The sequence below is a fragment of the Anguilla rostrata genome, chromosome 16 (assembly GCF_018555375.3).
Source record: "Anguilla rostrata isolate EN2019 chromosome 16, ASM1855537v3, whole genome shotgun sequence".
NCBI lineage: Eukaryota > Metazoa > Chordata > Actinopteri > Anguilliformes > Anguillidae > Anguilla > Anguilla rostrata.
The window spans coordinates 5,459,697-5,472,895 of record NC_057948.1 but is presented as its reverse complement, the minus strand read 5'-3'; the positions used below and the strand labels follow the sequence as shown (position 1 = coordinate 5,472,895).

At 43.9% G+C, this 13,199-nt stretch overlaps 1 protein-coding gene across 1 annotated transcript in view; it reads left to right on the top strand.

Moving 5' to 3' along the window:
- Positions 1–11,715, top strand: part of LOC135241771 (mucin-2-like) — a 42,159-nt gene extending 30,444 nt beyond the window's left edge. The window contains exons 35-47 of the mRNA XM_064312440.1: positions 1,716–1,891; positions 2,792–2,861; positions 3,101–3,201; positions 3,530–3,561; positions 3,813–3,990; positions 4,431–4,535; positions 4,867–4,907; positions 5,060–5,182; positions 7,050–7,148; positions 7,622–7,750; positions 8,524–8,563; positions 8,672–8,795; positions 11,264–11,715. Coding sequence (XP_064168510.1) covers positions 1,716–1,891; positions 2,792–2,861; positions 3,101–3,201; positions 3,530–3,561; positions 3,813–3,990; positions 4,431–4,535; positions 4,867–4,907; positions 5,060–5,182; positions 7,050–7,148; positions 7,622–7,750; positions 8,524–8,563; positions 8,672–8,795; positions 11,264–11,483 — 1,438 coding nt within the window. The 3' untranslated portion in view covers positions 11,484–11,715. The remainder of the gene's footprint in view (positions 1–1,715; positions 1,892–2,791; positions 2,862–3,100; positions 3,202–3,529; positions 3,562–3,812; positions 3,991–4,430; positions 4,536–4,866; positions 4,908–5,059; positions 5,183–7,049; positions 7,149–7,621; positions 7,751–8,523; positions 8,564–8,671; positions 8,796–11,263) is intronic.
- The last annotated feature ends 1,484 nt before the right edge of the window (positions 11,716–13,199 follow it).

Sequence of the window (13,199 nt, the reverse complement as noted above, 5' to 3'; positions counted from 1 at the left end):
TGTTTGGTCATCACCAGATCTAAATAACTTTTTGATCACATCCTACACTAAATCTTAAGAAGGGCTGACAGGAACTGATGTATTTCACAAATTTAGTGAATCTACGTTCTACGTAGAAAATGGTTTAGTGAGCAGGCCTTTTCAGAAATTGTAGGTCTAAGCTGGAGCGAGGCAATGTATTTCAGGGAGAATATAAACAACACCAGTATTGAGGAATTGAACAGATAGGAAGCATTTTCTTTTTTGGTTACCCTTTTGGATTTCCTCAGGTACAGTTTCACCGATGTATTCATACTGGACAGAGCCTAGCGCATTGTTTTACTCCATTCATATCAGTGGGTTTGATAACAATGTTATTTTGTTGCAGATCTTTGTTGCGCCTCATACTTCAAACAATTTTTTTTTAGAGTAGAACTTCCAAAAGCAGAAGACCCAGATCTAATATTAGAAAACAATGAATATTAGAGAATGGCAGGCCAGTTTTACTTAAGATGTGGAAGTAGTAGTAATACAAATTACATTCAATCGATTCAAAAGAGAAAAAATGGTTGAAATATTATTGTCCCATGAATATAAACGTAGGTGTGTTCCTTTCGCTTGGAATGCTTTGAATCTGTTTTTCATGGAGAAGAGTGTCTTTGCTCAGGACAAATGAGTACTCAAAGGTGAGGGGTATTTTCACACCTGTAACCTTGCAGTTGTTCTTGATCATTTGGGGGCGGGGGGGGGGATCTCTTTTCTCATTGGTGTTGGTGAAGCCATCCCAACGGCTTCACCCTTTTGACTAATGGTCAAAGGTTTAGGTGTGGGTCCGATTAGCTGGTCCTGTGTCAGTGCTTTGAAGCGACCCTCTTCGGTGACATGCCCTTTAAATGTTTCATGAGCCATCCATAAGAGACCTTTTGATTGGCTCTGTAACCACCCTCAGTGTTGCTCTTTGCACGTCATTGGTTATCACTGGTTTAAAACTGAAGATGCATGAGAGGGGAACACTGAGAGGGGCATCCAAGAGAGGGGTTTCAACCCCACAGCCTGGTTGCGGAATATCTGTACGGCATTTCTGAGTCATAGTATGATTATAATCTCGCACTCATTGTTCTCAGAATGGCTGTACTGTACAGTGTGCGTGTGAACCCGCCTGACGGTCCTGTCGCGGTCTCGAAACCCGCAGCCTGTTCTCAGAATGCCTGTACTGTACAGTGTGCGTGTGAACCCGCCTGACGGTCCTGTCGCGGTCTCGAACCCGCAGCCTGTTCTCAGAATGGCTGTACTGTACAGTGTGCGTGTGAACCCGCCTGACGGTCCTGTCGCGGTCTCGAAACCCGCAGCCTGTTCTCAGAATGCCTGTACTGTACAGTGTGCGTGTGAACCCGCCTGACGGTCCTGTCGCGGTCTCGAACCTGCAGCCTGTTCTCAGAATGGCTGTACTGTACAGTGTGCGTGTGAACCGCCTGACGGTCCTGTCGGTCTCGAACCCGCAGCCTGTTCTCAGAATGGCTGTACTGTACAGTGTGCGTGTGAACCGCCTGACGGTCCTGTCGCGGTCTCGAAACCCGCAGCCTGTTCTCAGAATGCCTGTACTGTACAGTGTGCGTGTGAACCCGCCTGACGGTCCTGTCGCGGTCTCGAACCTGCAGCCTGTTCTCAGAATGGCTGTACTGTACAGTGTGCGTGTGAACCCGCCTGACGGTCCTGTCGCGGTCTCGAACCCGCAGCCTGTTCGCAGAATGCCACGCGGTCGTCTCGCCGGAGCCCTTCTTCCGCGGCTGCGTGTTCGACAGCTGTCACATGGTCAACCCCACGGTGGAGTGCACCAGTCTGCACACCTACGCTGCGACCTGCATGGGCTCAGGCATCTGCGTGGACTGGAGGAACCAAACAGAGAAATGCCGTGAGTCCTGCTGTCCTGGCTCAAATTGCAGACCTGGGCTCTGCAATGCAATTTAGCCATGCGTAATTTAGCCATGCGTAATTTAGCCATGCGTAATTTAGCCATGCTTGATTAGTCATACATGATTTAGCCATGCATAATTTAGCTATGCCTGATTTAGCTATGCGTAATAAGCCATGCCTAATTTAGCTATGCCTGATTTAGCTATGCTTAATAAGCCATGCCTAATTTAGCTATGCCTAATTTAGCTATGCTTAATTAGTCATACATGATTTAGCCATGCATAATTTAGCTATGCTTAATTAGTCATACATGATTTAGCCATGCATAATTTAGCTATGCCTGATTTAGCTATGCTTAATAAGCCATGCCTAATTTAGCCAAAGCACTGTTATTTTCCTATAATGTGTTCATTCACTGCTCCACACGTGCACTGCGATTTTATCTTCTGACAAAGCTATAAAATGGCGTGCAGCAGTACAGCTACACTGTAGTATAATGGTTAGGGAAGTAGCCTAATAACTTCACCACCTAGGAAGAGCAATGCAGTTGTAACACTTAAGTATGCACTTAACACAAATTGTGTGTGTCTAATAGGGGATGGCTTGCCCTATTAATGCAATGTTATGCCGTATTCACATTACAAGAATCAGTATCATTATGTCTTATTAATTTAAGATTGGCTGGAATGAAAACCAGAATGCATGAGGTTTGGCCCAGGACCAGTAATTAAGCCTCGATTTTAGAAGAATCACGTGTTATAAAAGATTGGGATCAAACTGTGTTGTTACATTTTCTTTGAGAATAGTAGTAATAGTAGTATGAGGGACTAATGGTGATTTTATACAGTGGTCTCCTTTATGAGGAACTAATGCTGAGTTTTTTTTCCCCCCCTTTCAGCGAGTAACTGCCCTCCAGACAAGGTGTATAAGCCATGTGGCCCTGCAGAACAGCCTACCTGTGAAGACACGTATGTTTCCATAGAGACAGTATCAGGCCAGATAGGCAGCTGCTGTTCTCAGCCACAAATGGCACTGCATAACTAATTACATAAAAATCCACAATGTGGGTGTATTTATTATCCTCAGATGCTACAACATGGCCATGATAGATTCAACACAAGCAATGACGCTGTGCTTAATTGCCTCGGTCTGTGTGAAAGGACCAGATTTGACTTGAATAATGTCGGTTTTGTATGTTCTCTATTAGTGATGAGGACCCTTCCATGCGGTTTATGACAGAGGGCTGCTTCTGCCCCGACGGCATGAAGCTCTTCAACAAGGAGTCCGGGGTGTGCGTAGCGAAATGCGGTATGTGTGCATATCATCAATTCCTCTCTTTTGCCCTGCAAGCTGTGGTGAATGCTCTGCCCTCTGGAGGAACGTGCTGAGAAGTGCAGGCTTTGGGTCCTCACTGGAAGTTAGCCCATCAATAATTTAAATATTATGTGATAAGTAAAAGTATAAATTGCTGTGAAGGTTGAAGCAGCAGTTTATCTTGATTATGGGGAAAGGTCTTCCATCAGCCCGGGTAATTTTGCACATTGCACAGGCCGCTGGACGAAACTCCTTTTGAGAATTAGAATTCGGAAATGGTGCACTAAGCCACATTTGTCTCTTCCAACCTTTGCTTCTGCAGGATGTCTGGATCCCAACGGGGAGCCACGAGAGGTGAGTCCGTCCTGCTAATGGATGTTTTTCAATCATGTTCGTCCTGCAAATGAATGTTTCTAAAAACTCATTGGTTATCTGTTTTTGCCACAGATTCATCAAAAGATAATTCATTTCTTATCCTAAAAACAGTATGTTATTACAGAAACAACCTCTATTACACAAGCAGAATAATACAAAAGTGATCCAATGCCATACAGAATAAATGGACTGAAAAGACTTCTCTTTTATTGTGTTTTATTTGCTTGCAGTTCAACGAAGTCTTCCAGTACAAGTGTCAGGACTGTATTTGTGACGAGCCCACCAAAACGGTGATCTGTAAGCCCATGAGTTGCCCAGGCCCTGGTGCGATTAGCTGTACTAAACCAGGATTCGTCATCATCAATGAGACCAACCCAGAAAATCCCTGCTGCTCGCAACTGGTCTGCCGTAAGTCCACAAAAGCAACTGATCGGTTTGAAATGATTTAACTCTTTAGATGTTCGTAAAAGTTGGACACGCACTTTTCAAAATTTCAATGAATCACAGCACCAACCAAAATGTAAAATCTTCAAGGAAGAATTATGTATTATGCAATCTTCAAGATGTTTTTCTGGTGTCTAAAGTGCTAAAGTATTCTACTTAATTATTTGGCCCGGGTCTACAAAGTATGATAAGAAAGTGTCTGACAATCATGGGGTCTTCACTGAGAGGAAGCTTGTCAATGTATTGATCGTGATCTCAGAAGTGGAGACCAAAAACCAGCGACAGTGATATTATCAGGTCTCATTCAACATAGACAAGTCAGAGGGATGGAGTGTAAAGGTGTTGTGCTGCCTCCTTTTCATTGAGGTCTCATTCAGTCTTCCCTCCTCGTCTTCCCTTCATAGGCTGCGACAGCAGGACGTGTCCAGCCCTTAACCCAAAGTGCAAAGAGGGGTATATTCCTGTGATCAGTGTCCCAGAGGGGGAGTGCTGTCCTACATACGAATGCGGTAATGGTTCACACTGATGCCGCCCGCCCCCATTCACTACAAAACTACTCACTTTAAGCTTTAAAATATAGATTTCTTTTGATATGCAGGTGTCAAAAAGGATTAGAAAATGTTCAGTTCATATGCAAATTATCACACAATATTCTATATGAATATACTGGTTCAGATTTGGTACAGACTAACATGCAACCAAGATTCAACTACAGTTAAAATCAAGACGCAGGATAGTATACACATTTTCGAAGATGATTTGTTGATTAGTATTTTTAATTGAGTAAAAAACAGCTTTTAACCAGTGCCCCTGGTAATGATGACTGCCTTCTGTACACAGAACCGAAGAAGGTGTGCGTTCACAACAACATGGAATATCTGGTAATTATGGTTCTTTGCTCTTTTTACCACGTCGTGTATCTTTACTGTAACTTATATATGCAATATGCCTCGGTGCTCTCTCTCCCACATAGCATCTTTAATGGTCTGAGATGTTAGAGATATTAATGTTTAATGGTCTGTGCCTCTCCCAGCCTGGGGCATCAATACCAGTGGAAGAGTGTCAGGACTGCACCTGTACTACAGAGGTGGACCCCCATTCTGGCCTGTACAAAATGAGCTGCTCCTTAGTGCCCTGCAACCAGGACTGCGAACCGGTAAGCACCTTCCCCACAGTATATATACATACATATGACCGTACATGTACATATGTATATATATATATATATATATATATATGTACAGTCAGCTCCAATATATTTGGGACAAAGCCATATTTTCTTTTTCATAATTTTATTAGAGGGTATTTTATTTTAATACATTTTGGGTTCACCATGTAGAAATAACACCTTTTTTTATTTACAGAAAAAATAAAAAAGCTGGCCCTCCCATTTAAGGGCATCATAATGTTTGGGACAAATGGCTTCACATGTGTTTCTGATTAGTCAAGTCTGTTTTTAGTATCTAGTCTTGATTCTAGGCTTTTGATTTGCCTTTGGAGCCTGTTATTTTCATTTGTCAGCATAAGCGCCAGAGTTGTACCAATAAAAGGAGGCCCTGATGAGGCGGAGAAACATTTTCAAAAAGCAATCCGAGACAGGCCAAACCTTAGGCTTACCTAAATCAACTGTTTGGAACATCATCAAGAACAAATAAGAAATAAGAATGGGCATAAGAGAGAGTCAAAAATGGGATTCATGGGAGAGTAGTAAGGTGGAAGCATCAATGCTTGTCTCACATTAGTAAAAAAACCACCAGCCTTTTGGTATAACGTTCTATGGACAGATGAGTCAAAAGTGGAACTTTCTGGATGACACAAGTCCCATTATGTCTAGCGTAAGGCAAATACAGCATTTCACCATTAGAATATCATACCAGCAGTCAAACGTGGTGGTGGTAGTATGATGGTGTGGGGATGCTTAGCTGCCTTGGGAACTGGAGGACTTACCATTTTTGAAGGAACAATGAATTCTGCTCTGTACCAGAAAATTCTTTCAGAGAATGTCTGGTCATCTGTCCATGAGCTGAAGCTGAAGTGGAATTGGGTTGCGCAGCAAGGAAATGATCCAAAACACAAAAGCAAGTCCACATCTGAATGGCTGAAAATAATCAAAATTAAAGTTTTGGAGTGGCATAGTCAAAGTCCTGACTTGAATGCAAAAGAGATACTGTTGACTTGAAACAAGCAGTTCATGTCTGAAAACCCACCAATTTGTCTGGTATCTGTCAGATTTGATTTCAGTCTGTAAAAGATTGAAATCAAATTATAGGAATTGATTAGTTGCAGTCATTGCTGGGAAAAGTGATGCAATTGTTACGTTTAAGGCGGCAATTACTTTTTCACGTGGGTGATATTGGTGTTTGATTACTTTTTTCATTAAATAAAACCTAATTTTAAAAATGGGTTTTGTTTTTACTCAGGTTACCTTTGTCTAATACTGCATTTTGTCCAAAGATCCTAAACCATTCAGTGTGACAAATATGCAGTAATAGAGGAAATCAGGAATGGGGATTTTTCACAGTACTGTATTAGCTGCGGTCCTAATTCAGTACCTCTCATAGCATGTGCACATTGCTGTTCTAGATTTATTAGGCCCTTTACATTTCAGTGACAATGTCTAAAGTTGCATTTTACACAAGAACGGCAGAAAACCTTTTTTTCCCCAACATCATGTCATTTTTCCTGAATTGCAAAGCGTGGTTTTATGTAAGAGAGAATAATTTGGATGGGGAAAGTGTCAGACCTAGCAAATGCACCTACAGTTGCTCAGGTATGAATTATTCATTAATATCAGTCTACAGATTGAATTAAATGCATTATGGGTGTTTGTAGTTTCAGTAAGATTAACAGAAAGTCATAAAGATAATGTATTTTTAATTAATTTGAGCTAGTATCTGCAAATAAAGTAGGCTATTTGCGATTGTTTTCTTACTACCACTAGGGTGGGGGACAACATATTTAGGAGTACAAAATAGGTAAAAATGTATTTACATTAAGCCCCTGTCATCCTTCCTCATGTCCAGGGCTTCAGGTACATTGAGACTCCTCAGGACAAGTGCTGTGGCAAGTGTGTTCAGACTCACTGTGTGGTAGAAATCGATGGAAAAATTCAGCTGCTTGAGGTAGGCAGACGTTATTTATTTGAAACACAATCTTATTTGTGTTTCAGTGGTACCTGGTTTTTTTACCGGTTAAAATAAACACTGTATTAAAATGCACTGTATTAACACTCATTAACGCCATAACAGAACATCATATATGTTACATTGTCTTACTGTTTTATATAATAGGTTTTGCTTATTGTTGAATAACAATTGAATTGACTAAATGTACCTTCATTTATTGTTTGTATTGCTGTATTCTATATTGAGGCGAGCAACTTGTACCTCATTACAAGGCTTGTTTTTTTCTGATTAATGTAATAAATTAATTACTGTTGTATCTGAACCAGTTACCTCATACGTTCTAATAGACAAGCTAGAGAGACACTTCGGCTGGATTTCTGGGCTCCAGAACTGGGAAAGAGGGGGACCCTCTTAGGTCACAGTTTACAGGTGACCTGGAGTGATCCGTGTATTGTGCCTCCCTTCCACAGCACGGTCACACCTGGTCTCCTCCTGGAAACAAGTGTGTGGTGCACAGCTGCATTAGAATCAACGGGACCTTCGTCTCCACGCTCTCCAACATCAAGTGCCCCCCCTTCCATCCCAGCAACTGCCAGCCGGTCAGTTTACCGCACAGCCCCCCACCACACAGCAAGAGTTTAAAAAGCAGACCAGGGCTCTTTCAAACAACTCCCACCAGAGAACAAGAGTTTTAACAGTAGACCAGGGCTCTTTCAAACAACTCCCACCAGATAACAAGAGTTTTAACAGTAGACCAGGGCTCTTTCAAACAACTCCCACCAGATAACAAGAGTTTTAACAGTAGACCAGGGCTCTTTCAAACAACTCCCACCAGATAACAAGAGTTTTAACAGTAGACCAGGGCTCTTTCAGACAACTCCCACCAGAGAACAAGAGTTTTAACAGTAGACCAGGAGTACCTCCAGTTACAGTACTTTCCACCACAGAGTTTTCCCGTAACGCCTAAACCAACAGCATCATTCAAACCTTAAGCCTTAATTGCATTTTTGGCCATAAAGATAGTGAAGAACTGAATGTTCTGCATTTATACTGTTGTATGCAAATGAAAATGAAAACAAAAAGCTGTTTAACAATAAATAATCCGCGCCTGAATAAATCATACACTTCCAAGCCTAGTTGATATTTTAACGAACAAAATAGCTCACAAACGATCTCCATGGTTAACAGGAAAGGCCACACCGCGCACTACGAAGGCCCCCTAACCTGAAAGTGATCCGCCCGATTTCGGACATGAACATGAAAGCCATGAAAGCGTTAAGTTATATAAAGTCAGGCAGTTTGAATACGTGTTCATCGCATTTCTTTTGGAGCTCAGTTCTGATGAGGTGTTGTTGGTTATGTTGCTTTGTAGGGGACAATTCAGGTGTCTGCTGACGGCTGCTGTAACGTTTGTGAGTACTGGTCCGAGCTCGTCGCACAAAATGTCTCATGTTAAGGTTTCGTTGCTGTGTGAGGGAGATGGTTTCACTCACAGATACGCCCAACTTTAACCCCCACAGGTGTGGAGAAGGAGCGGGCCTGTAAGGTAGAAACCACGAGGACCCACATCTTTCATGCGAACTGCCAGTCGGTGGACGAGATTGACATGACGTACTGCGAGGGAGCCTGTAACACCTTTTCCAAGTGAGTGACAGAGAGGCTCGTTTAGTGCACACTACACAGAGTGAGTGAGGAGGGGGTCGTTTAGTGCACACTACACAGAGTGAGTGAGGAGGGGGTCGTTTAGTGCACACTACACAGAGTGAGTGAGGAGGGGGTCGTTTAGTGCACACTACACAGAGTGAGTGAGGAGGGGGTCGTTTAGTGCACACTACACAGAGTGAGTGAGGAGGGGGTCGTTTAGTGCACACTACACAGAGTGAGTGAGGAGGGGGTCGTTTAGTGCACACTACACAAAGTGAGTGAGGAGGGGGTCGTTTAGTGCACACTACACAGAGTGAGTGAGGAGGGGCTCGTTTAGTGCACACTACACAGAGTGAGTGAGGAGGGGCTCGTTTAGTGCACACTACACAGAGTGAGTGAGGAGGGGGTCGTTTAGTGCACACTACACAGAGTGAGTGAGGAGAGGGTCATTTAGTGCACACTACACAGAGTGAGTGAGGAGGGGGTCGTTTAGTGCACACTACACAGAGTGAGTGAGGAGGGGGTCGTTTAGTGCACACTACACAAAGTGAGTGAGGAGAGGGCAGTTTAGTGCACACTACACAGAGTGAGTGAGGAGAGGGTCATTTAGTGCACACTACACAGAGTGAGTGAGGAGGGGGTCGTTTAGTGCACACTACACAGAGTGAGTGAGGAGAGGGTCATTTAGTGCACACTACACAGAGTGAGTGAGGAGGGGGTCGTTTAGTGCACACTACACAAGTGAGTGAGGAGGGGGTCGTTTAGTGCACACTACACAGAGTGAGTGAGGAGAGGGTCATTTAGTGCACACTACACAGAGTGAGTGAGGAGAGGGTCGTTTAGTGCATTTTGGATTTTGGATCATGGCTGCAGAAATACGCTTCCATTCAGCCAAAAGAGCATTATTGGCATCCTATGACAGTGCCACGTCCCTGAGCTCTTCAGTACGACCCATTCTATTGCCAATATTTGTCTATGGGGATTGCACTGCTGTATGCTTGATGTTAAGCACCTGTTAGCAAAGGGTGTGGCTGAAGAATATTTTTTTTAGCCAATTAAATCTGGGGATGATTATGGTTGCAAGTTTTTGTGAGAGCCAGATCTGGGATTTAGCCAGGACACCGGGGAACCCCCTACAGTTAGCAATAAGTGTCATGAGATCTTTAATGACCACAGTGAGTCAGGACCTTGGCTTAGCATCTCATCCAAAAGACGGCATCTCCTACAGCACAGTGTCCCCGTCACTACACTGGGCATTGGGGTTTATTTGACCAGAGGGAAGATTGCCCCCTGCTGGCCCACCAACACTACTTCCAGCAGCAACTCAGTATTCCCTGATGGGATGGGAACTAACCAAGCCCACACTTGCTTAGCTTCAGCCATTCAGCAGGAGCAGAGCGCATGGAAGTATGGCTGCTGGCGTAAATTCTACATTTCATTATATATATACATGCATGCACATATATTGTGCAGTAGGAATTATTTCGTGCCTCTGTAGTTCAAGATTACAGAACTCCTTTCAAATGCTTTAATCGCAGGGTTGCAAAATTCTGCTAGAGGGCAATCACAAGGTGACAGGGTGTACTTGCCTGCACTGTACCATTGTGACAGAGGACAGCGTAGCAATGAAAAGCAGTCTGGGACACCGAAGTAGGGGCACCAGTTTCTTGAGCAGTTTTCTCCCCTGCATCTCAATCATCCCCCACGTCGATAAGAGCCAATTATCAGGTTGTATCTGTACAGTGAAATCTGGCACTGTCTGCAGTTATGTTAGCTGACTGAGGATTCCCAGTCCTTACTTCCCATGGTGTGCAGGAACTGCCGCCGTGGTCTATGCATGGCAAATTGTGGTCACTCACTCACTCACTCACGGACGACCTTTGAGGGGCGTTTTGTGGGACACATGCGCAGGCGGTGCCAGCTAAAATGTGTCTGCGGAAGTGAGTTGCGCCGTGGGCCTGGACGGTTACGTGCTTGTTTATTTCAGAACACATTATTTTTGTATTTCGGGCATGTAATCATGTCATGAAATCTCTGCCACTGCCATGGGAGCTGTTTTCCGCTTTTCACGGTGTCCCTGTATGTACTCTGGACAGGTGTAGGTTTTTGGTTCTCACGGTGTCCCTGTAGATACTCTGGGGAGGTACAGGTTTTTGGTTCTCACGGTGTCCCTGTAGGTACTCTGGGGAGGTGCAGGTTTTTGGTTCTCACGGTGTCCCTGTAGATACTCTGGGGAGGTGCAGGTTTTTGGTTCTTACGGTGTCCCTGTAGGTACTCTGGGGAGGTGCAGGTTTTTGGTTCTTACGGTGTCCCTGTAGGTACTCTGGACAGGTGCAGGTTTTTGGTTCTCACAGTGTCTCTGTAGGTACTCTGGGGAGGTGCAGGTTTTTGGTTCTCACGGTGTCCCTGTAGGTACTCTGGACAGGTGCAGGTTTCTGGTTCTCACGGTGTCCACGCCCCTCCTACAGGTACAATGCTGCATCCGTCTTCATGCAGCACTCCTGCACCTGCTGCCAGGAGTCTCGGACCAGCAACCGCACGGCGAACCTGCTGTGCCTGAACGGGGAGCTGCTCCCCTACTCCTACGTTCACGTGGAGGAGTGCCGCTGCAAGGTCACCGACTGCTACGCCCTCAACGAGGCGGCCAGGCCCGTCCGCCCCAAGCGCGCGGGCCGCTCTCTGCCGTAGACGCCGTCCGCTGGCCCGGCGATGCTGCTCATCTGCCGGACTCCCCGCGACGCGGCTGACTCTGCAGCGCCGCTGTCCGCTTACTCCGACTGCTCATATTTAATGTTCTTTAATCTGTTGCCGACTGGCTTAACAAAATAGCGATTGTACGATCTACTTAACTTTAGCCTGTGTCAGTAAAAAAAAAATATTAAATCTAATGTTTCAAATAAAAATGCAATTTCAAAATGCCCATTCCTGTCTGATTAATTCTGAATTCCTCGTCAGTTTGACATTGTGGTGTCAGAGTGTGTGTGTGCGTGAGAGAGAGAAAGAGAGTGCGTGTTTGTCAGAGTGTGTGTGTGTGAGAGAGAAAGAGAGAGCGCATGTTTGTCAGAGTGTGTGTGCGTGTGTGTGTGAGAGAGAGAAAGAGAGTGCATGTTTGTCAGAGTGTGTGTGTGAGAGAGAGAGTGTGTGTTTGTCAGAGTGTGTGTGTGAGAGAGAAAGAGGGTGCGTGTTTGTCAGAGTGTGTGTGTGTGAGAGAGAAAGAGAGTGCATGTTTGTCAGAGTGTGTGTGTGTGTGAGAGAGAGAAAGAGAGTGCGTGTTTGTCAGAGTGTGTGAGAGAGAGAGAGCACATGTTTGTCAGAGTGTGTGTGTGTGAGAGAGAGAAAGAGGGTGCGTGTTTGTCAGAGTGTGTGAGAGAGAGATAAAGAGAGTGCGTGTTTGTCAGAGTGTGTGTGTGTGTGTATTAGGGCTGCAAAAAATATTCGAAGTTCGAAAACTATTCGAAAATCTTTTTTTTTTAAGTTTGAACCTAAATTTGAATATTCGAATATTAGTTTTGGATCCGGCGTTTTGTAATTAACATAAATATAGCTTTCATTTCATGCAGCGAATCATGTTCATGCACGCAAAGTTCATTTCCTGTGCTAACGTTACTGGTCAGCTAACAATTTAGGCTAAATAATGTTCCCATGGCAGGCTAAGTTTCCCTTCTGTTCTGAAGATTTTGATAAAATTGGACGATGAAAGAAATTAAACAAACTAAACAAAACAGTTGTTTTAGGCTACAGGTGTTAGCCGTTTGAATAGTCTTTGTGTTAAGAAATAAACAGGATTTCCTATAAACAATCATTTCCCTATTATTGTGATTAATAAATGCCGAGTTGTGGCAAATTACATCCACAAGAAAGTGCTTTATTCATTTGCACATTAGGCTATAGAAACTGCAGTGGGCTCATTCATAAAATGACCTTGCGTGCATACATCAAGTGAAGACCTGACGTCGAGCCACAACCAGTTGCACAGTCAAATTGATTCATGTTGAAATTTTATAAATCACCACTTTGACGTGCTTTTCTACGTACGTGCCACACAGTTGATCTAAAAATAGGTTTTATAAATGAGGCCCCAGATGTAGTAACCTAGTATGAAAGTTCACCGATGTCCTCTATTCTACTGCCCGCATGTGGAAAATGACACGCAGGCCAGTTTAGAAGGAGCGTCACGTGCATATTGCGCCAGACAATAAACAACTTATTTTTTTGTGAATTATAGGCAAATGATATTCGAATATATTCGAACGCTAACTAATTACAAAAGCCAATATTCGAACTCAATTACTTTTGACAGTATGTATGTGTGTGTGAGAGAGAGCGAGAGAGAGAGAGAGAGAGAGAGCACATGTTTGTCAGAGTGTGTGTTTGTAAAAGAGAGTGCATGTTTGTAAGAGTGTG